Source organism: Malus sylvestris, chromosome 5, assembly GCF_916048215.2.
Source record: "Malus sylvestris chromosome 5, drMalSylv7.2, whole genome shotgun sequence".
NCBI lineage: Eukaryota > Viridiplantae > Streptophyta > Magnoliopsida > Rosales > Rosaceae > Malus > Malus sylvestris.
The window spans coordinates 36125269-36147518 of NC_062264.1; the positions used below are offsets into that span (position 1 = coordinate 36125269).

Genomic DNA, 22250 nt, shown 5'->3' on the forward strand with positions numbered 1-22250 from the left:
ATTGTTAGTAGATTCATGCATAATCCTGGAAGAAAGCACCGGAATGCTGCTAAGTGGATACTAAGGTATTTACATGGAACGAGGGACAAAGGTATTTGTTTTGAAAAATGTGATGAAGGAATTGATAAGTTCTCAGTTGGATATGTGTACTCGGACTTTGCTGGAGATTAGACAAGTAAAGATCGATGACTAGGTATGTGTTTACTATGGCAAAGGGTCATATATGTTGGAGATCAATATTACAACCAACGATGGCATTATCAACCAAAAAAGCAGAATACATGGCGATTGCTGAAGCTATCAAATAAGCAATGTGGACTCTGGGGTTGTTGGGAGATTTAAGTGTAGAACAACACAAGTTGGATGTATATTGTGACAGCCAAAGTGCCATTTATTTGGCCAGATATCAGGTACATCATGCTAGGACTAAGCATATTGATGTATGATATCATTTTGTGAGAGAAGTGGTAGCTGAATGTGAGATTCGTCTAAAAAAAGGTTGCTATAGAAGATAGTCTAACTGATATGTTGACAACGGTGGTTAATGTAGCTAAGTTCGAGCACTGCTTGGATTTGGTGCAGTTGAAGCAAGTTTGATCTTGATGCCTCATTTTGGATTTCATGCCAAGATGGAGATTGTTGGATCTGGCATTAAATCAACATGCCTAAACTAAAACAAGAATCAAACAAGGATTAGGATATCTTGGACTCAAGATATTTGGATTTGTGTTTCCTAATTGGTTTGAGATTTGGTTTTAGTATAGGATTTGGTTTCCTATATTCTAGGGACTTTGTGTAAACCTATGACATCTATTAGTATAAATAGATGGATGTGGGATAGAGTTTTGTGTGTGAAAGTTTTTTAGATGCATAAGTTTGTATACTTGAGAATACTTTGTATTTGTGAGTTCTCTTGTATTTGTTGGTAATCAATAAAGTTTCCGTTGTCAGAGAGATACTCCTATATTGGAGGAACTCTGAAATTATTATGTTTTGTTTATTGCTTCATTGGTTTTTGGTTTAATTTACAATAGCGCCTAGATAGGGCTTAGGCAACTCTAAGCGGGGATTTTTAGAACAATGGTTTTTATTATGATAACATGGTGAGGTTTCTCTTCCCGTTCAAAGAGTTGAGCAAGAAAACTCCCAGCCTATCCCAAATTGAATTTGGTTGAGTTGTCTGCATCAAACAACAGACACAACTCTCCCAACCTATCCACTCCAATCCTAGCCTAATCAATCCAAACTACCAAATCCAATCCTAGCCGGGCCACCAAACGTGCCCTTAATGCTTTTCTCTATATGGATAACCACATAATTTACAACAAATGCAAGCACTCTATTCCAGTCAGTTTTATTAATACTTTGCACAAATTCTTAAATTGCCACTGGAAATTCACTCATGTCACAATTTTTCACCTGGAAGGGATTTGAAGCATCACATGAATCAATAATCAATTGCAATCAACAATCTATCGTTAACTTAGTCAAATTTTCGATTAAAAAAATTGAAGCAGTGCATGTTTTGGTGACCTCTTTTGGTGGCAGATTGCAATTAATTAATTATAATTCAAGTGATACATTGCTTCAATTTTTCGTTCTCCATTTTCAGGTTGCAAATTGCACTTTGGTAAAACTATAGGTGGCAAATCAAAATGTTTCCCTTATTACTTGTCATGGTGAAGAGATATCGAGTTTTGGATGCATCTAACGAGTTGAAATAAAGGTTTGTATTTGAATGAAGTTATGGACTATTTCGAAGCTTTATTTCCTTGTGAAAGATGTATCTAGCTACAAACAAAGAAAGGTTTTTGTAAATTTCACCTTGCGCGTTCAAAAACTTAGAATCGACTCTGATGCTATTTATGTGAAATATTTTCTCATTTGGAAAGAAACTGGAGTGCAACCCTAACCAGTTAGCGGTTCTCTGCATGGATCTAGCTAGTACGTATGTGTACACTATACACACTTTTGACATTGTGAATAACATCACACATTTTCTTATGTCTAATGTTTATAATTATGGTATATGGTTATGTTTGGTTACTATGTTAGGCATTCTTGGTTTTTTTGAGGCACAACACTTTAGGGAACATGCTACAAACAAACTTCCCAAATTTACAAAGTTCTGTGTGTGACTCTCAAGAACGAAGGCTTGCAAATGACCTCTCCGTCGATTGAAGCTAGACCATTGCCCATTTTCATCTTAAAGGAGGCCAGCCATATCTATTTATTTTTTGTTTTAGAGGTTTTCAACCGTGGATTCGGTGGGCTTCATGCTTGGATCTCCGCATGACAAAAGGGTCTTAAGTGTGAAGGAACCGAAATTTAGTCAGCCGAAGGAAAAATAAAACTATATATGGGCTACTCTGTTAAATTAGATAGCCCACCTGAAGTAAGAAAGTTAAACATTTCATGTTCTTGATTGCCAGTTTCCTTGATTTTGACTTTGCCACCCATCCATTGTGGAAGGACAATTCATCATTTCAATTTTTTCTTATCAAACCACCAAATGTAAATTTGGAGAACTTTAATTATTTTGTGTACAATCACATTTATTGATTACATTTTTTTGTACTTATATATAATGAATTTAACCTGTATTTAGAGAATATTAATTATTTGCGTACACATTTCATTTGTTAATTGCATTACTGATCGCATCTATACGTATATAAGAGACCTGATTAGTGATTATGGTACAAATAGTTTAAATAAACAAAGGCCACTTCCTAAATGCATTAGATTTAGAAAGAAAAAAAAAAAGGACAATGAATTAGATTAGAATACAACAAGATCCCTTATTCCACCCCATGCTTGAATTTGTCATTTTAAGCTTACTTCAAACCCTACTACATATTACATAATACACTTGAAAAAAAAAAGAAGAAAAAACCCCCAAAATATTACATCACATTAACAAAGTGTACCCACCAATATTTTTGTAATTAAAACCAAACTAATATCCTAGTAATTAAGCTCCATCAGTTCGGAGTAGACAGTTAATGATCATGGTGATGGTACAGTACTATCAAATATATCAGCAGGAGCAATGAAATAGTCCATGGAAAGCCCTGGTACATTAAACACAACATCATCAATGCTCCAAGCTTCTTCCATCCTAGTCCTTGTGTATTCCATCGACACCTCGCCACACCGGAAAACTGTGGCGATCGAGCGGCCCTGATGAGCAATGAGCACACCATCCACATCCCTATAGTCAGCAATGCTGCTTCCTATGGTGGTCTCCCAGTACACAGTTTCATTTTCTGGGGTTTCAACTCTGGTGAGGTGTGAGTCCTCTAAGTATATGAGGAGACCACTCTTTTGACAAAAATATCCATACAATGCATGCCTGATTACTTCTGCAGGACCCTCACTTCTTTCCATCACCGCCGCTCGATCGGCAGAGACTTTTAGTACAAAGCAATCATCGTCTCCGATTCTTTCCTCTCCCAAGCATTGTGCTTTGGAAAACAAGCTTGCTGTGCTCTTTGGATCTAGGCCCTGCAAATTAAACATAGAAATATTTGTCAAATTTATGAAATTATGAGTATATATCACCAATACTTCATTTTGATTGAATGGCTCATGCACATTCTCATCGTACTATTGATCTCTTTTAATGCCTTTTTATCTTCGTTCGAAGTATTTTCTACAAAGTATTGATCAACCAATACTAAGTATATACATATATATATTAGGTAATAGTATTTTATTTATTTTTTATCAAAGGGAATTTTTCTTAACGAAAAGGAAAAATAAAAGGGAAAAAGAAGGAAGAAGAACGAAAAAGAAAGAGCATGTAGGTACGCTGCACTAGATCCGGCAGCATTTACTAAAGGGAAAAAGAAAAAGTTAAAGCAAGAAATAATACATAGACACTTTAGTTCAGCATATGTGGTAATCCCAAGAACAAGATGTACATAATACATCTGACCAGTATATGACGTAAGAACGGTAATCACGTGCCATTCTTAGGTCGCTTTGGAGCTGTACCAAAAAAAAGAGTCTGTAGGGCAAAGCACGCGACAGTTTCCCTATCATTGTCAGCCAAGTATCATTTTATTGGGATTGTGATTTGTTCCTCAATCTCTATCTTTGTTTGGTAAAGGCTATTTCGAATAATTGAACGCTACGGTTCCTTCTCTTTATAGTTCAAAATCAAAAGTTGTTTATGCCCAAAATCATAATAGAAATCATTAATATGTAGCATCATAAATTTACGACAAAATTTCTTGCATATAACAAGCGTATATTCTACATTTTAACATTATTTAATGGTATGATTTATGCAAGAAAATTATTGTGAGAGGAACATTGTATATGTATACCTGTATGAGGCGACGCAGTGGGCGCTGGGGGCCTTTGGCTGCATGAATACCAAGCCAAGGAGTGTGCCTCCAAACCGTTTTGCCATCACTACCAGCCACCACCTTGTTGCCTCCAACGACCAACTCCAAAGACCACATGCCAGGCAACATTTGCCAAAGAACAAAGCACCCGCTTTCCCCACTTCTTGTTCCCGAAGTCTTTACATTTCTTCCTGCAGAAACCTCAGTTTCACAGCAAACCATTTTCACACGCCCACTTGCATACATGTTTTTGTTACATTTCTGTTGCTTCAAGCACCCCGTGGCTGCCAAGTACTGCTTTATAATGTAATGCGCTATAGAAGTTTCCTACACATTATTTAGCAAAAAAGTAAATTAACTAATTAATTACTAACTAAAACAACATATACCAGAAAATTAAGAGAAGATTCACTCATGCATCTGTGGTTCTGCGCTCAACACCCCTCTATTCCTGTATCGCTTGTACAAGATAATGACAATGATAATATAATGTGGGTTTTTTCACTTACAAATGGGATGTCCTTAATGTGAAGGAGGTGAGGATCAACTGGGTCATTGGCTTGTGGAATTGGAGCAAGAGGACAGCCTAAAACACCAAGCAAGAGCCTCAAGTCTTGTCTTTTGGCTGGAATAGTACTACCGCTCCCATATCCTGAGGCCGATAAGTTATTCCCGGGACTAGGAGGGCCACCCTTTTGTGCCCTAAACCATTCACGTATGACTTCCCAAGAGCTCTCCTTTTTGCCACCTTCCTCTTGCATTTCGGGGTCCGGCCCTTCCATGAGCGGCGTCAGTGGCTGTGGACACCATATCTGCTTCTTCCTTGCTTTTGAGGCCATAGTTACTTGATTTGGAAGATGAAGATATATGGTTGAAGAGAAAGATGGAAAGAATGAAGGGATTAAAGTAGGGTTTGGGGTTGTGAGGTTTTAAAAGAGAGGGAGATTATGTTATATGAAGGTGGGATTGCAAAAGAGTGAGAAGGGGATTGTTTGGGGATGAGAGAGACAAAAGGGACAGCTTATCTGTCCAACGGCAGAGAATGGTAGGGTTATAATAAAACTACACTATCGCATGTTGGCCTGTCTATTACTTTATTCTTGCTCTCTTTAGGTCTCTCTCTCTTGTCGTTTTATTTATATATTCATTATTCTCTTTCTCGAGCTGCTCAAGCCTCTCTCTTACCCAACTGAAGAGAGAGAGAGGGTCTGTTTGGATTGGCCTATCTCAAGTAGTAAAAGACCCTAATGCCCTTTCCAAACAAATTACGGAGTATTATTTCTGATTCTGGTTTTTGGCAAGTGCAAACATAAAGTTGCTAAATGGTATATAGTTGTAGTACGAACATAATGACACAGTTTTTGGTAATACACGTCGTAGTCTCATTTGTTAGACTAGTCTATTGTTTTTTTTTTCCGTAAAAAGGCAAATATTTTAACTACGAGAAAAATATTCGAACTTGAAAATAAGAAGAGTAATACGCTAATCAAATGTAACGAGTGTTTTTCTTCCCCGCTAAATGCGTGTATTGGGAACTTGGGAGTACTTTTTCTCGTGAATTTACACAAGGTTATTATGGTAAGTTGGTAACACAGGCTGAATGACTGCAGGCTTTGCACCCACTCCCATATAGGACAAATTTACCAAATCTTCTTTTACACGTTAATTACTCTCTCAGAGCAAATTATCAAAATCAAATCCAAAAACAAGGATCTCGTTCCGCTTAGCTTAAGCACTTTAGTCCTCGGTATCTGGGTGCCTCTCATCTTTTGATTCTTCTCTCGGTCAAAACACTAAACACTTGTTCACAGTTTCCAAAATGGGCCCCACCCAACCTAAGAATAATATAATTCACACCAAACCCTAAAATTGATACCAATTTTAGTAAAATAGGCTAACCCATTTTAATATCAGAATATATTACAAATCTTTTTTAGGACTTACACAAAGGATTTTATTTTATTTTATTTGTTTACAGATCGTTCGTCAAAAGATATTGCCTGTAGTAGGACTCCAACTTAAGTCTTGATCTAACGAAAGAAAACAATTCTTACTAACTCAATGAAACCTCGTTTACATAATTGATACCATTTTTTCGCATGATCAAGTAAACACTAACCTTAATTTGTCAACGTGGCCGGCTGTGGAGCCCTGATGGGATAGTGGAGAGAAGGTGGGACCTACAAGAGTCGGGCCGGATGCTGGTCCCAAATCCAATGAGGCAAATACAAATGAAATGAGCAAAGTGGCAAGTGGTGGTGGTGGTGGTGGAAGGTCGGCATCAAAGACAAGGGAATTGAAATTTGAAGGGTATATGGCGGACTGAGGAGAGGTTGGGTGTGTGTGAGTGGTGTTGGAGAGGCGGATGTGATGGGTTTAAGGTATGGGTGATCTTTCAAGCCAAGCTCTCTCTTTGTTTGTTTATATTATATTGGGAAAGGTTCAAGTGTGGCTTTCAGTTGTTGGGAGAGGTTTGTAATTGCCACATTGGCTTAGATCCTCAAGGAATTGTGCATTTCAGCCCGTGTGGCATATGAGTTTGGGATAACAAGCTTGTCCATCATTGTCAATGTCCGCAGACCTTTGGATATTTACTCAAAATTTGTATCTCAATACTAAAAAATAACTAGCTAGGAACTTAGGGCTTGGGTTCCTTGATGTTTGGTCCATAGCTTGAAATGATAATGAGACTTGGGTTTAGGACAAGCCCACTGTGTGAAGGCAAACATATGTCATTGTTTGTCCTAGCTTCTTCGATGTAGTTCTTTGAACAGTCAGTTATGGGTCTACTACAACAGCGTATTAAAATCAAAATGCGGAATTGAATTTTAATTACTAAACTTGGGGGAATAAAAGGAAAGATGGGATCCACACAAAATAAGGAATTCAATTCCTCATTTTGAAGAAATTGGACATCCTAATTGAGGTGGTATTTTAATTCTGGATGTACGGAGGAATCGATATCCATTGTTCTTACCCATTATACCCTTAGATATTTACTATAATTTCAGTTTTGCCAACCACCTCTGTCCACTGCCTAGCAAACGGCCTTTTTTGCTGGGTTAATTTTCTTGAATTTCTTGTTTATAAACATATGAATTAAAAAAAGTAACAAAATAATTAATGTTTTTAGGGTAATTACTGATTAAGATTTTATTTTATTTCAAAAATGATCAGTAATTATACAGTTAATTTGAATAAAAATATTATCCAATTAATTGGCATATAAATATGCTATTTAGAATAAAGGCATTTTAATAATCATATTCAATTCTATTCTAATTAAGGTGGATTAGTAAACAACTTATATGAACTCAGTTTCATTCTTACTCCAATTCTAGAATATTTAAGTACACAATTTCAACAAGAATCTGGTTGTGACTCCTCCTCATTTCAACTCCTCCTCAATTCAATTTCTTATATTTTAATTATGGGTATGTAAACGAGCCATAAGTTCGCAATTCTTGAGTCAGGGATATTGTATTCCAAGTTTGGGGTCTTGAGTCTCAAGTTCAAAGGTTTTGGGTCTTGAGTCTCGAGTTTAGAGTTCGAGTAAATCCTTAGGGCCAATTGAATGATAGAAACGCCCGTTTGGAAGTACCTTTTCCTTATCTATAGTTTGTTAATGCCTATTCCATTGGTTTGGGAATGAAAATTAAAGAGCAATTCTAAATATATGTATGATTGACAAAATACATACATACATATAAACAATGGAACGATCATTCCATAGAAATGTCATTCTGCTATTCAATCCAACAAACCAAATACCTTTTCCTTATCTATAGTTTGTCAATGCCGGTTCTATGGGCTTGTAGTGTTTTTATGGTAAGTTTTTTGTTATCTCAAATCCCACCCCTCCATCTATGTTTTTGATGAATTTCTTTATTTCTCAATTCTGAAATGATAAACTCTACCACTAATCATAATGCAATGACTATTATTATTACTATTTTCACCACCATGTCGCCATCACCACCTTACCATGACCACTTATCCACCCCCATAGCCACCACCCCCGTCACTTCCATGAACATCATCACCAACTGTACTATGACTACCACTGACACCACCATGTCGATCATTGCCAAGCCCACTATGACCACCACCGTCACCACCATGACCATGACCGGCACCTCTACCACCATCATCACCACCCCATCACCACCGTCCCCATCCCTACTCCTCCACCACTCCAACAACACCTTGCCACCACAATGACCACCTCTATTATTATTGATGCCACTAAAGGCACCAACTTTACTACCACCATCTTGTTAACAATTACAATGTGACACTTTCACCACCATTGTTACCACTACCACCTCATAGGACCACTTTGTCATGGTCATCATCAACATTTTAATAGTAAAAACTTAGGAATTGTTATTAGCACTCCAAAAATCTCATTTTGCCCTCCAAACTTTCTATAATTAGAAAGAAAAATACACTTGTGATGAGTGTAGAATGAAATTTTTGGAGTACTAATAATAGTTCCCAAAACTTGATAATAATAATGTTTATTAATAAATTGGTCATTAAAAGTCTATGACAATCCATATAATCTAAAAATTATAGTATTGAACTCTCTAAAATTATGCAAAAGTTCCACAAAAGTGTATCATAAAAAGCATATGAAAGATTATGGAGTTTATTTTTTTTGGTTGAAAAATATTATGGAGTTTATAATAGTCAATAAAAGTCTACTTACATGGTGAAATAAAAAAACTCAACAAAAGTCTATACAAACCTTAATACGCTACACCCAAAATATATTTATTCCTAACTTTCACTACTATAAAAAGTTATCAAAGGAAATACGCACGTAAAGCAATGTCTAATAAACTAAAGAAAATTTTGTTTGAACTCAACAATTCGTCATTTAATCCAACATTCGTCTACACTCTGCAATTTATTTTAATAAAGTTTTGATTCTCCTTACTAATTAACAATGATTTTATGTGGTCTCGCTCTTTCGGATGATTTATGTGGCTTTGCTATTAGGTAATGATCTATTGTAATCATTGATACGAATATGTTGCATCTATTGTTATGTAATAGATTAGTATGGGTACCGTGTGTAGTTTTCATATATGCGGTAGCCATTTAGAGATTTATTATAGTTGTCTTGTTTGAACAAATTAACTCCAAATCATTTTCTTAATCACTACAGCATGATGCGCAACTAACACCTCTATTTATTTGAGATGATCAATGAAATATCAATCTATCATTTTTGTCAAAAAAATTCTTTTATGATTATCCCTAGACTGGTATTTATTCCTAAAAAGCTCTCATGCAGAGTAAACCCACAAACCACATCAAGATATCTTGTCTTCTTCCTCATGACATTATCATTCTCTCCTCTGGTCAGGGAAAATGAGGAGGTATACACTTTTTATGGTGCAAAAATAATTAGGAAGAAAAATGAAACTTTAACGAAAAGATTTTGGTACTGTTCACTTTAACGAAAAATCACATTTTTATTATTTTCGTTAAAACTCAAAATTTTCAAGTCATTTTCATTAGTTTTCCTAAAAAAAAAGAAATTGAACATGTGGCACATTCTAATTCTGCCACATCTGTTATGTGGCTTAACCCAAGTGCCTCTCTCTATGAAACTCTGACTGAATAATATAGACTCGTCCCAAAATGTGATCTAGGTCGAAGCTCACAACTCGTAATTCAGAATTAGAATAATGAACAAAAATAAATCTTAGAAAATCAGAATTTATTTTTCCATTTTCTTTTGTATGATCAGTTGGCCTCTTCGTTATGCCAAGGGACATACAGCACTTGAACTCTCCATCTGCTACTTGTTATTGTACACGTCATATCTACTGACAACAAACGTTGTTGTTATTGGTAAGGACAAGATAGCAAACTTAAATATTGAAAGTGAAAGTGCACACCTTGTACATGTGTCTACGAAGAACCGATGCAATAAGAAGACTAGTAAGTCTTTTGAATCCATGGCCAGCTGTGAAATCTCCAACACAATTCAGATATTTTTATAGTATTACAAATTCATTTGGTCCGGTTCCTAAATTAAGTTAAATTTGACTCGTGAATAACTAATTTGTTAAATTAGTGTGTCGTAAGAATATGTGGGAAAAAATAACTGTAAAAAGTGTGTGTTTAGCTAGTCTGTCAAAGATGCTCTAGCTAGCAGCTATATCTAATGGCTGATCCAACCCCTTTTGGCCTTGATCCAAACATGGAAGACCCAGAAACTCTGAGGACCAATCTCCTCAATTCCTTGGATCAAATAATTGAGCAAAATCAATCAAGTTTTGGGTGGAAACAATTCCTCCAAGCCATCCTTGTCTCTTTGGCATCACTCTTTGATGGTCAACAAACCTTCATCAGTGTCTACACAGATGCAATCCCTACATGGCACTGCTCCACCACCACCACCACCTCATGCACCACAAACTCCAACATCTGTGACCTGGCCGACTCCGATTGGTCCTGGGATTCAACTTCCTCCACCACAATCATATCTGATTGGAGCCTCCAATGCTCTAGCTCATTCATCAGAGGCCTCCCTGCCTCCTCCTACTTCATGGGCGGTGTGGTTGGTGGGCTCCTTCTAGGAACCCTAGCTGACTCCTCACTCGGTCGCAAGAAGCTCCTCTTGATCTCTTGTGTAACGATGTCCTTAGCTTCGTTTATCACCATTTTCTCGCCAAACGTTTGGGTTTACTCAGCAGTCAGATTCATAAGCGGGGTCGGCCGCTCCTCAATTAGTACATGTGTTCTTGTCTTGCTGATGGAAAAAGTTGGGAAGAAATGGAGGCCTAGAGTGGGAATCATGCAGTTTTTTTTTTTTACTCTCGGGTTTTTGTCACTACCACTGATTGCTTATCTCAACAGAGCTAACTCATGGAGAGCCCTGTACTTGTGCACTTCGATTCCTGCAGTTTTATACTGCTTACTGCTTCAGTTCTTTGTCAGCGAGTCTCCGAGATGGCTGTTCAAGAACGGTAAAAGAGAGGAAGCTGTAGCGATACTGTTGAAATCTGCCGGACAAAATTACCCAAGTGAGTTAAAATTGTTGTTGGTCTCATCTCATGAGGTGGAGGTCGACTCTTCAAATGTCAGTGATCATCCGTACAAGTCAATGAAGGACTTGTTTGCAAAAAGATGGGCTATGAAGAGAACCCTGACGGTAATGGTACTAGGGTTTGGAATCGGAATGGTGTACTATGGAATGCCATTAGGGGTTGGAAATTTGGGGTTTAACATTTATTTGAGTGTTATGTTTAATGCTTTGTTAGAAATACCCTCGTATCCAATTACTTGCATTATATTGGAAAGATGGAGCAGGAAATTTTCAGTGCTCGGATTTTGTTTAGTGAGTGGAATTTGTGGAATTGTATGTGCAGTTGCAGGGCAAAAGGGGGTGAGAATTGGGTTGGAATTGGCTTCTTTCTTTTGCTCACGGACGGCTTGGAATCTGATTTCTATGTTCACAGTTGAGTTGTTTCCGACTTGTGTGAGGAACTCTGCTACATCTTTGCTGCGGCAGTCTTATGTGTTGAGTGCTGTTTTTAGCTCGATGTTGGTTTCTGTTGGGAGCAGCAATGAGTTTCTTTCTTACGGCGTGTTTGGATTGGCTATATTTTTTTCTGGATTTTTTGTGGGATTTTTACCGGATACAAGAGGTGGAATGCTTTGTGACACCATGGATGAACAAGAACGCAAAGAGAATATGATTTTGAGGTGAGATTTTGGGATTTTGAAGTGAGATTATTAACAAATTTATCACTTGATCAGTTTATTATAATAAAACCAGATCTTGGCATCTTGGTCTAGTCTGTGAATTTGATAATGTTTGCATGTGGTCTAATATCCTAGTGGAAGGGTAGTGAGTTTCTATCCATGTGGATTCGAAACTTTCCTCTCTCCTAAATTATTATAAGAGTTTCGAACTCTCTTCCTCTCCTCAATAATAGTAAATTTCCGAAAAAAAAAAAAAAGGATTTGATTAACGTTTTTAATAAATGGTTTCCATGCTTCATCAAAGTAATACGCAATCTGTAATTAATTGCAAAGAATGTTCATTGGCATGGATGTGGGCTAACAAAAATTCCCAAAAGAAGCCCCTACATCTGAAGAGAACAGAGCCCTGAATTTGGAACACATGAAGAGGTTGCAAACTGAGACTTACCTTACCACTAAATGCCACTAAATTTTCCTACTCGTAAATAAGTGTGAACATGGTCCGATTTGGTTCACTTCATCTCAAAGATAAAAACTGAACGGAATAAATGAGCCAATGTTATTGGTTGTGGTTCGATTCCATCAGTGTTGTTTGGTTAGGGAAGAGGGAAAGAGATGGAGATAGAAAAGAGAGGGTGTGAGACGAAAATGGGAAGAGGGGAAGAATAGAAAAGGCAGAGATGAGATAGAAGAGGAAAAAAAATGGATGAGTAAATGTGCAGCCGGTTCTACAATTTGCGTGTGATGTCAATAAGAAAGAGACACTTGCAAACATAAATAAAAATTACATATATAACTGGTATGGTTTTCATGTCACGTAGCAAGTTAACCACAAATATCATCAAGTTAAAACATAATATATATGTTTATTGTATTTTTTATGTAGAATATGAAGAAAATTAAAGTGAAAGCGAATGTAGGATACTGTAAAATGGTACCGAAGTAGGTGAAAACATGATATGTCTGCTGGTTAGAGAATATCTGATAATTAACCACTATGTTTTTAGAGTGGTGCTTCTCTTCTATTTCTCCACTCCCCCTATAGTCCCACCCCAGTAAAAAGAAAAACAACACTCTATCTTTACCCACCATTATTTCCAATATACCCCTTAGTGTAACAGAACAGTTTTGTCCCTCTTCTGTGGATTCAGATTCTCTCCCCTGCATTATCTCTCCCCTCATGTCCCCTACTTTCATTCTTATTTTACGAATATTTTTGTCATGTTTGTTCTTATTTTACAGAGATTTTTCACGGAATGACCAAAATGATTAAGGTGGACAAACTCGGAACAACTTCTATCGATTTTAAATCTCAAAAACCAGAATGAAGAGTTATATCATTCTCAATAATCATTTTGGCGGAAAAGGCAACAAAAAATAAAACAAAAGCCAAACATGCCACAGTGACGCAGTCGTTGAGACGAGATCGTTACAAGTGGACATCTCCCACTAGTATTTGCATGGTGACTATATCTAATTTTTGCTGCGTAACTGTGTAAGTTGACGGTCTCACTCTGATCTCCTATCATAACGCTTATCGGATTATCTTTATCCTCGATTCCCGCCATTGTAATGTCCACCTCCTTATCTCCTTCTCATCTATAAAACCACTCCAATTATTTTCAACAACCTCCTCACTCCTGATCGCCATTTTTCTCACTCATCCACACTCCTAACTGCACTCATTTTCTCTATCCAGAACCACTCTTTGCAACAATGGCAAAAAACCCAGTTCGAGTTCTTGTCACTGGTGCCGCTGGTATGATCATCTTTTCAAAATTAACTTTCTTTTTCCAGCTTTTTTTCCTGTTTGGATTGAAATAAAATGTGGATGTACTGAGAAGAATTCAAAATCTTGGTTCTATGTATTTGATATTTGTTATGAAATCATTAAATTTGGGATTCTAATGCATGATCCAGAAAACCCAAATCTCGTCCCAAAGTCTAACACGATTATTTAACTTTCCAAGATTTCATATTATTATTATTATTATTATTAATTTCTTGTGTTCCTTGGTTTTGGAGGAGACCAAACAGAAGGACATGTTCTTTTCTTTGGAATATAATTATTAAGAGTTCTGTATTTATAAATATCTTGTGGACTTTGTTTTGGTATCTGATTGCCTTGTTGAAGAGGTGTCCCATTTAGCTGTAGATTCTTCGTCTCATGGATGGTATTTTTAGACCTCTATAAAAACTTAGGGTTGGATTATTTTGATTTTAACAGGAATTGTTTGTTGCATATCTGTTTTTTCTTGAGAAAATGGAGAATTTTGTAGCATTGCTTCAGAAAATGGAGAATATCAATGTTGTACTGGTTCAGAAAAGTTTGGTTGTTCTGTTCACTATTGCCTTCTTTTGGAAGCTCGTAAAATACATGTGGAGCTTCTTGAGTATGGAGAAGGATCCTGTGATTGTTTTGGTCACTGGTGCTGCAGGCATGCTATATATTCTCATATCAATAAACCAGTCTTGGATGATTTCCTGAGTTTATAGCTTAATCTTGATGTCCAATTTTATTATATTGAAAATACTTGCCATACAATTCTAATAATTGTCTGTGATGAGTTTATTTAAGGTTATGAAAGGGGTCATGCTTTTAAATGTAAAACTTGCGTAGTTCCGAATTCTTGAAAACTCGCTGAAGGTTCATGCTTGATGTTGAACAGGGCAAATAGGGTATGCTATTGTTCCAATGATTGCGAGGGGGGTCATGCTAGGCCCTGACCAGCCTGTAATTCTGCACATGCTTGATATTGAACCTGCAGCTGAAGCCTTGAATGGGGTGAAAATGGAACTAATTGATGCTGCCTTTCCTCTTCTCAAAGGTACGCTTCATAAAGTCTGATCTTGAACACGAATTTATTGTAAACTGATAATATTCACTTTGAGGATAATTAATTAAACTTTGCCTTATACTTTTTGTAGGTGTTGTTGCTACAACAGATGCTCAGGAAGCTTGTAAAGATGTCAATATTGCTGTTATGGTGGGCGGATTCCCGCGGAAGGAAGGTATGGAAAGAAAGGATGTGATGTCGAAAAATGTATCAATCTACAAGGCTCAAGCTTCAGCACTAGAAAAGCATGCTGCTTCAGATGTCAAGGTGAGAAGCCATACGAAATACGTGCATATCACATTACTTTTTAATTATCTATTTGGCAAAGAATTTTAGCAATGCGTTACCAGTTACCCTAAATAAAAAAAAAAAAAAGATAAAATGACTTTGGAGGTTAATTTTTTGAAGCAATTCATGCTCATCACTTATTGTGAAAATTTGGAGATAATGTTGCTATGCTTAAGCTGATGCAGTTTCATTGCTTCTACAATAGGTTCTAGTGGTTGCGAACCCAGCAAACACTAATGCACTCATCTTGAAAGAATATGCACCTAAAATCCCAGAGAAGAACATCACATGTCTTACAAGACTAGATCATAACAGAGCTTTGGGACAAATCTCCGAGAAGCTAAATGTTCATGTTGGGGATGTAAAGAATGTTATCATCTGGGGAAATCACTCTTCAACTCAGTATCCTGATGTCAATCATGCAACTGTCACCACTAGCAGCGGAGAGAAACCTGTCAGGGAACTTGTTGCTAATGATCAATGGTAACTCTAATTTTTCTCACCCTAAAATTCATTATAAATATTTTGAAATGACAAAATGCTCAAATATATAACGTGGAGAATTTTGGGTGTTCGAAGCTAGAAACTCGTCCTCTCCTTTGCACAAAGTCTTCATCCAGTTTAATACATAGAAAGGGCCAGCATGAAATGGTGTCTATTTGTTGTTCAACCATGGAAGGACAAAATTTTCGACCTTTCATTCATCAACTTACCATTTTGTGTCACTAATATGCTGTCATTTGTTGTTCTTTAGGTTAAATACCGAGTTCATCACCACTGTGCAGCAGCGCGGTGCAGCCATTATTAAGGCTCGGAAGCTATCAAGTGCATTGTCTGCTGCCAGTTCTGCTTGTGATCACATACGTGATTGGGTTCTTGGGACTCCTAAGGTTGCTTGCTATCTTTATCAGTATTCTTTTCTTTCAAAGCTAACCTTTTTTTTTTGTTTCTTCATATACTTTATACAAATTTAATATTTCTTTGCTTCTTTGAATGTCATCCAGGGGACATGGGTTTCAATGGGTGTGTACTCTGATGGTTCTTATGGAATCCAGCAAGGCCTAATCTACTCCTTCCCTGTTACATGTGATAAAGGACAATGGTCAATTGTGCAGGGTAAGTTATAATTCATGACTACTGTTTATCTTCCTTCAGCGATTAAAAATCCGAGTGTTGAACTCAAATCATGTTTAGGCAGCAACAAATTACTGTCATTAAGGATGGTCAAATATCTTCATATCCGAGAAATGATTCTGGAAAATAAAGTTGGAATAGATTCAAACGCATTGAGCTGATACTTGTCGTTGCTGAAAACTTCATAGCCAATCTCAATTTACGGTTCATGGATAGATTTAACCATGTATCGATCCCATTTGATATTTCAGCATTCAATATTCTGAAGTGTTTAAGACATTTTCTACGTAAAAACTCATCCTCTATATGAGGCTGTTTCTGTGCACTCACCAATTGATCAACTTTTAATTATTTTGAAAGCAGGACTCAAGATTGACGATTTCTCAAGGGGAAAGCTAGATGCAACTGCAAAAGAGCTCATCGAGGAGAAAACATTGGCCTATTCATGTCTCAATTAATGTTGAACTTTTCTTTTCTCATGGAATAATGGTAGGAGGGACTCAGTAATCCATCAAATAAATTAAGAACACAAAATTGTTATTCAATGTTAGTTTTTCTTGGTAAGATTTGTTCATCACATTGCATGCATGATGCATATATGCTCAAAACAATAACTACTGCTATATACTCATAACATAAGACCCTATTTGAGAAAACATAGGATGTGATTGGGGGTTGATCACTTAGGGATTTTTTTTCTGTACAACGATACTGCGTAAAAGGAAAATGAACACCATACCTCAGGTGTAGGGATAAACACTCTTAACCATTTCAGCTACAAGTCACTTGCATAACCTTGAGATTTAACACTGGGATTTTTTATAGTAATTTAGTAAATAGCAAGTGGAGAGGTCGCACTTGGTGTGATGGCAAGTGCCTTCGCCCATGAGCGGTAGGTCTCGGGTTCGAGACTTGGGAGCAGCCTCTCCATAAATGGGGGTAAGGCTAGCCGACATTCACCTCTCCCAGACCCTGCGTAAAGCGGGGGCCTTGTGCACTGGGTACGACCTTTAGTAAATAGCAAGTGGAACTTTGTGTTGATAGAGAAATAGGAAATAGGAAAATTTCAACACTGGTACTGTGAGGCGCAATAGCCAGTAAACAAAAGGGAATAGATTGGATTAGTTGGCTTCATTTTTTTACTGCCTCTACTGCATACAATATTGTGTTGCTGATTTACACAACAGTCTTTCCCCACATGTGTGAGGATCTTTGCTTGCAACCTCATTGTTTAGGCAGGCCTTGGTGTTTGTTGTTTGGACCAGTGTTTAGTCCATTGCCAGGGGAGCTCCAGTTTGTGTTACCATGGACAAGCAAATTATATATCCAGTGGGATATAAAAATCATATCCAGTGGGCTGCAAAGTCTGCATATATTTAATAATAAAAGATTTTGTTAGCTAATTTGCAAGCAGTTTTGATCATCTTGATAACCAAAAGCTCAAAACCATTGAATGTTATTCCGGTTAAAAGGCTATGCCAAAGTGTTGCTAATTAATTTAATTTCATCAATTTCGACCTACTACCCTTTTTTGTATGTTTCTCTTCACGAATGTTGAGCCTTGCGATTTTCAGGCATTAATTACAACGTTTCCATGTGCCAGGCATGATTAGGTATAAAATTCATATGGTCTGACACACATTGTCATCAATTTATTTGTATTATAACTAGTTTTCTATTAATATTATACGATCTGAGCTTCAAACAATATGTGTCTTGTGTTGCTGTGTTAGTATTCAATGGACTTCCAAATATTCAAATCCATGAAATGATCAAATCTACACTACGAGTATTTAGGTATGTATAAAGATACAAGTACTTTTTCAACAATAAATCTTTTTTTCATTGTGGCAAGAACAAACTTGTTTGCAACGGATTCATAACCTTATTAATCGTTTTTATTTAACTCATTACACGACTTGTCACATGATAAGTAAATAGAGAAATATATGTCAAGATGGGTTAATAACATGAGATATACTTAACTCCTCACATGTCAGGACCTATTGACGACCTAACATTTTTTCCTTGTATACAAGTGTCATTATCCAAACCGTTCATTATCTAAAGATCATCTCTTAGAAAATCTATTTAAGGTGAAGACTATTTTTAGTCATCCATATTTGTTGAATAAATAGATGATTCTGATAACAAGTAATATTATCATGATTTACTGTCATCAAGTTTGATTTGTATGGATAACTAAATAGTATTTAAATCAAATGAAATATTTTTTAGAGATGATCTTCACATGATGACAAATAGAATAAATAATTCAAATTATGATATTTTACGATTAAATGAGGTCATGAAAATTTGACTTGTAAGGAGCCAATATCTAGTAACGTGGGTCACATTGTGCGCAGCCGGCTAAAAACTTTATACTTTACACTCAATTGGATGTTTGCCATTTATTATCGCACTTAGACTAATTACATGTGATATGCTTGAGAAACGATGATACATCTCTTTCTTTTACATCTATATAATCCAACTTGATGATACATCTCTTTCTTTTACATCTGTATAATCCAACTTTGGCCTGCCTTTGTACTAGCCTACTGAATTAATGAAACAGCTGTATGATACATCGTTTTTTTTTTTCTTTCACATCTTCATTATTTATTTAAATGGCATTAAGACAATGATTGAGCTACATGATCAATGACAATTGATAACTAACACGACAACTTTGAGAAAGTTGGCCCAGAGTTCAAACCTTTTCTTTTTAGCTCCGTGTGTTTCTTAGCTCCATAAAAACCTTCATTGTATTTCACAATCATATCTCAAACCTTTTCTTTTAGCTCTGAACTAAATGGCCGATTCAACCCCTCTTCTCTCCGAACCAAACTCGGCTGAGCCAGAACCCCCTGTGCTCTACAAACACCTCCCATCCCTCGACTCCGTGATCGAGCGGTGCATCGGAGATTTTGGATGGGCCCAATTTCTCCAAGCCACCCTTGTAGCATTCTCATGGTTCTTTGATGCCCAACAAACATTCATCGCTGTCTTCACCGACTCTGTGCCAACATGGCACTGCACCCACCTCACTGACCTACCCAACTCATGCAACTCAGCCTCCAACATTTGTCAACTTCCTCAAAACGCATGGGCCTGGGACAGGGCCAAACACACTTCCATCATCTCCGAATGGGGCCTCGAGTGCTCGTCGTCACTCATCACGGGACTGCCGGCCTCAGCCTTCTTCATAGGCTGTTTAATTGGCGGGCTGACCCTGGCCTCACTTGCTGACACCTCACTAGGTCGCAAAAACATGCTATTTCTCTCATGTCTCCTGATGTCTTTATCCACCTTCCTCACCGCCTTTTCCACCAACATATGGATGTACTCCGTCCTCCGATTCATCACCGGGTTTGCCCGTGCCACCATCGGTACTTCCGCCCTTGTCTTATCGACAGAGCTCGTCGGAAAGCGGTGGCGGGGACAGGTTGGTGTTATTGGATTCTTCTGCTTCACTCTAGGGTTTCTCTCCCTCCCAATTATAGCATACGCTCATAGAGCTCACTCATGGAGAACACTCTATTTTTGGACCTCAATCCCCACATTATTGTACTCGATAACGGTTCATTTTTTGGTTCGTGAGTCACCAAGATGGCTCTTTGTGCGAGGTCTAAAAGAAGACGCAATTGAAACCCTAAAATGCATTGCACCCGTCAATAGTACTACAACCAAAACAGCACTTACCTCGAGCTTTATTTCGAGATTATCCTTCGAGCATGAAACAGGGAACGTCGATCTCTACTCTGCAATCAACGCTTTGGTGAAGCGAAAATGGGCTTTTCGGAGATTGTCCGCGGTTATGGCGATCGGCTGTGGTATCGGAATGGTGTATTATGGCATGCCATTAGCTTTGGGAAGCTTGAAAATCGATCTCTACTTAGGCGTCACGCTCAACGCCTTGTCCGAATTGCCAGCTTCATTAATTGCGTTCTTTTTCATCGACAAAATGAACAGAAAAACCTCAATCTTGGTTTACACTGTTCTTAGTGGGTTCTGTAGCATCATGTCCGTGTTAAAAGGTATCCATCCGATATGGACAGGGTTGCAAATAGGGTTCGAGCTGGTGTCTTTTTTCAGCGCATGCTTGGCTTTCAATGTGTTGCTTCTATTTACAATTGAGCTATTTCCCACTTGCGTGAGGAACTCGGCTCTTTCGATGGTGAGGCAGGCGGTGGTGGTAGGAGGCGTTTTTAGTCCCATGCTGGCGGCCGCGGGGAGAGACAACGGTGGGTTTTTGTCGTATGGAGTGTTTGGGGTTGTGGTTGGGGTTTGTGGGTGGTTTGTGGTTTGTTTGCCAGAGACAAGAGGGAGAGGAATTTGTGATACGATGGATGAAGAAGAGTACAAAGAGACAGCTGCTTGTAATGCGGTTGATGATCATGCCTAGATTGATTTCCCAACTTGTTAATTAGCTCTTTGTCTTGTAAGGCTTGTCTCTTAAAATATCTAAGGTTTGCGTTTTTGAGTGGTGGATGACATGTAGAGGTAGAGTTTGGTTTGAATTGTCTTTGTAAATTATCTTATTAGGTTTCAAATAATGTAAATTTAAGAAAAAAATATAATTCTCATGCAAATTTAATTGTGAAAATTAGATTGTCATCCTTGAATATGATCTTCTAAGTTCTAATACCCTATTTTGTTATTTAAAATTTAATAAATAATTCAAACTACCAAGAGCTCGTTTGATAATCATTTGGTTTTTAGTTTTTCAATTTCTATTTTTTGTGCTTGAGGTATGGGTAAATGTGTGGAGAAAATTAGGAATGAAAAGTGTAGGGAAGAATGTGTAAGAAAGGTGCACAAAATATAAACTAAAAAGAAAATTGAGTTATTTTTATTTTCTAGATTTCAATTTCATTCCTTCTTCTTTAGATGTGGGGAGACCACTCATCTTTAAATTTATCATAAATAATCTTTCTTCTAATTAACATACACGGTTAGATTCATCTAATGACCCATATTTTTTCCTATTTTCTTCCCATTCTTCTTTTCTTCTCTGACTTTCCCTTTACCGTTTAGCAGTCGTTCTTCCCCAACTAGGTTTCCTGTTCCCAAAAAATCTGTAGAAACATTATTAAGAAAAGAAAAGCCATTAATGTCATATTCAACCCATTAATCATTCTGATCTTCCCAACAACTCTCAGTTGTGCCAAGGCACCAAAGTTTCTCTGCCACGTAACTCATTATTCGTTCACAGGTGTTTCAAGCTTGGTGATAATTGAAAAAGAAATCTATTATGTACAGGGATGAGAACATATCGGCCCTTCTCTCAGAATGAATAGTTGGAAAATTTGGACCAGGATCCTCTCGTGAGCTAAGGATAAGGATCCTCCTCATCAAGGGATGTGGGCCGTTAGATGAAAATCCAACGGTTACAAACAGGGGATCCCTTTAAAGTTATAATAATTGTAGCCGTTGGATTTTCATCCAACGGCCCATACCCTTTGATGAGGAGGATCCTCATCCTTAGCTCAGGAGAGGATCCTGGTCCGGAAAATTTGATGCAAAATTGCATTGAAGTCTGAGTTGGATATCCAAAGAACCCAAACACAAAATTTAAGAAGCAAACAATTATATAACTGCTCTAATATGAAACAAACCTTCAATGAAATGTTGCTCATGAGTGAAAAAACAAAAAAAATGGACACACCAGTTTTATTTTTTTTAAATGAAATTTGTGTTGGATTGTTTTTTTTTCATTTTATGGTAGTTGGATATGAAGAAAGGAAGACAGGAGTATTTATTAAATATAACCAAATATTAACTATTAATTTCAAAAATGTCAGTTTTTATAAAAACTTTCAAATATATCCAAAATATCACTTAAATAGACACAAATACCTTTAATTCATACAAATAACTAGTTGTTGATTAAAAGATTCTTGTGCGA

At 37.1% G+C, this 22250-nt stretch overlaps 4 protein-coding genes across 6 annotated transcripts; 3 read left to right on the forward strand and 1 right to left on the reverse strand.

Annotated features, from left to right (window-relative positions):
• Positions 1-2756: 2756 nt before the first annotated feature.
• LOC126620772 (uncharacterized) lies at positions 2757-5382 on the reverse strand. The gene is made up of 3 exons (XM_050289051.1): positions 4865-5382; positions 4335-4682; positions 2757-3507 (listed from the first exon to the last, which is right to left on the reverse strand). The coding sequence occupies exons 1-3, from the start codon at positions 5192-5194 to the stop codon at positions 3010-3012; spliced, it is 1176 nt and encodes a 391-aa protein (XP_050145008.1). The 5' UTR covers positions 5195-5382; the 3' UTR covers positions 2757-3009.
• A 5007-nt stretch (positions 5383-10389) lies between these two features.
• Positions 10390-12279, forward strand: LOC126621241 (organic cation/carnitine transporter 2-like). Its single transcript, XM_050289642.1, has one exon. The coding sequence runs from the start codon at positions 10537-10539 to the stop codon at positions 12082-12084; it is 1548 nt and encodes a 515-aa protein (XP_050145599.1). The 5' UTR covers positions 10390-10536; the 3' UTR covers positions 12085-12279.
• On the forward strand, positions 11935-16884 carry LOC126621245 (malate dehydrogenase-like). Of its 3 annotated transcripts, none has more exons than XM_050289647.1 (7): positions 11935-12080; positions 14750-14908; positions 15009-15184; positions 15411-15688; positions 15960-16095; positions 16210-16321; positions 16703-16884. In XM_050289647.1, exons 2-7 carry the CDS (start codon positions 14776-14778, stop codon positions 16795-16797), a joined length of 930 nt encoding a protein of 309 aa, XP_050145604.1. In that variant the 5' UTR covers positions 11935-12080; positions 14750-14775; the 3' UTR covers positions 16798-16884. The 3 variants fall into 3 exon arrangements, with proteins under 3 accessions (XP_050145604.1, XP_050145603.1, XP_050145602.1); XM_050289646.1 differs by lacking the exon at positions 11935-12080 and adding an exon at positions 13585-13839; XM_050289645.1 differs by lacking the exon at positions 11935-12080 and adding an exon at positions 14305-14518.
• A 2153-nt stretch (positions 16885-19037) lies between these two features.
• LOC126621240 (organic cation/carnitine transporter 3-like) lies at positions 19038-20948 on the forward strand. The gene has a single exon (XM_050289641.1). The coding sequence runs from the start codon at positions 19155-19157 to the stop codon at positions 20745-20747; it is 1593 nt and encodes a 530-aa protein (XP_050145598.1). The 5' UTR covers positions 19038-19154; the 3' UTR covers positions 20748-20948.
• Positions 20949-22250: the final 1302 nt, after the last annotated feature.

Excerpts from the sequence above, each read along its gene's own strand:
- LOC126620772 (XM_050289051.1), bottom strand. The coding sequence starts at position 5,194 with ATGGCCTCAAAAGCAAGGAAGAAGCAGATATGGTGTCCACAGCCACTG. Across the intron at positions 4,683-4,864 it reads ACATTAAGGACATCCCATTT|GAAACTTCTATAGCGCATTA; the intron begins GTAAGTGAAAAA and ends AATAATGTGTAG. Across the intron at positions 3,508-4,334 it reads CACTGCGTCGCCTCATACAG|GGCCTAGATCCAAAGAGCAC; the intron begins GTATACATATAC and ends TTTAATTTGCAG.
- LOC126621241 (XM_050289642.1), top strand. The coding sequence starts at position 10,537 with ATGGCTGATCCAACCCCTTTTGGCCTTGATCCAAACATGGAAGACCCA.
- LOC126621245 (XM_050289645.1), top strand. The coding sequence starts at position 14,344 with ATGGAGAATTTTGTAGCATTGCTTCAGAAAATGGAGAATATCAATGTT. Across the intron at positions 14,519-14,749 it reads TTTGGTCACTGGTGCTGCAG|GGCAAATAGGGTATGCTATT; the intron begins GCATGCTATATA and ends GATGTTGAACAG. Across the intron at positions 14,909-15,008 it reads TGCCTTTCCTCTTCTCAAAG|GTGTTGTTGCTACAACAGAT; the intron begins GTACGCTTCATA and ends TACTTTTTGTAG.
- LOC126621240 (XM_050289641.1), top strand. The coding sequence starts at position 19,155 with ATGGCCGATTCAACCCCTCTTCTCTCCGAACCAAACTCGGCTGAGCCA.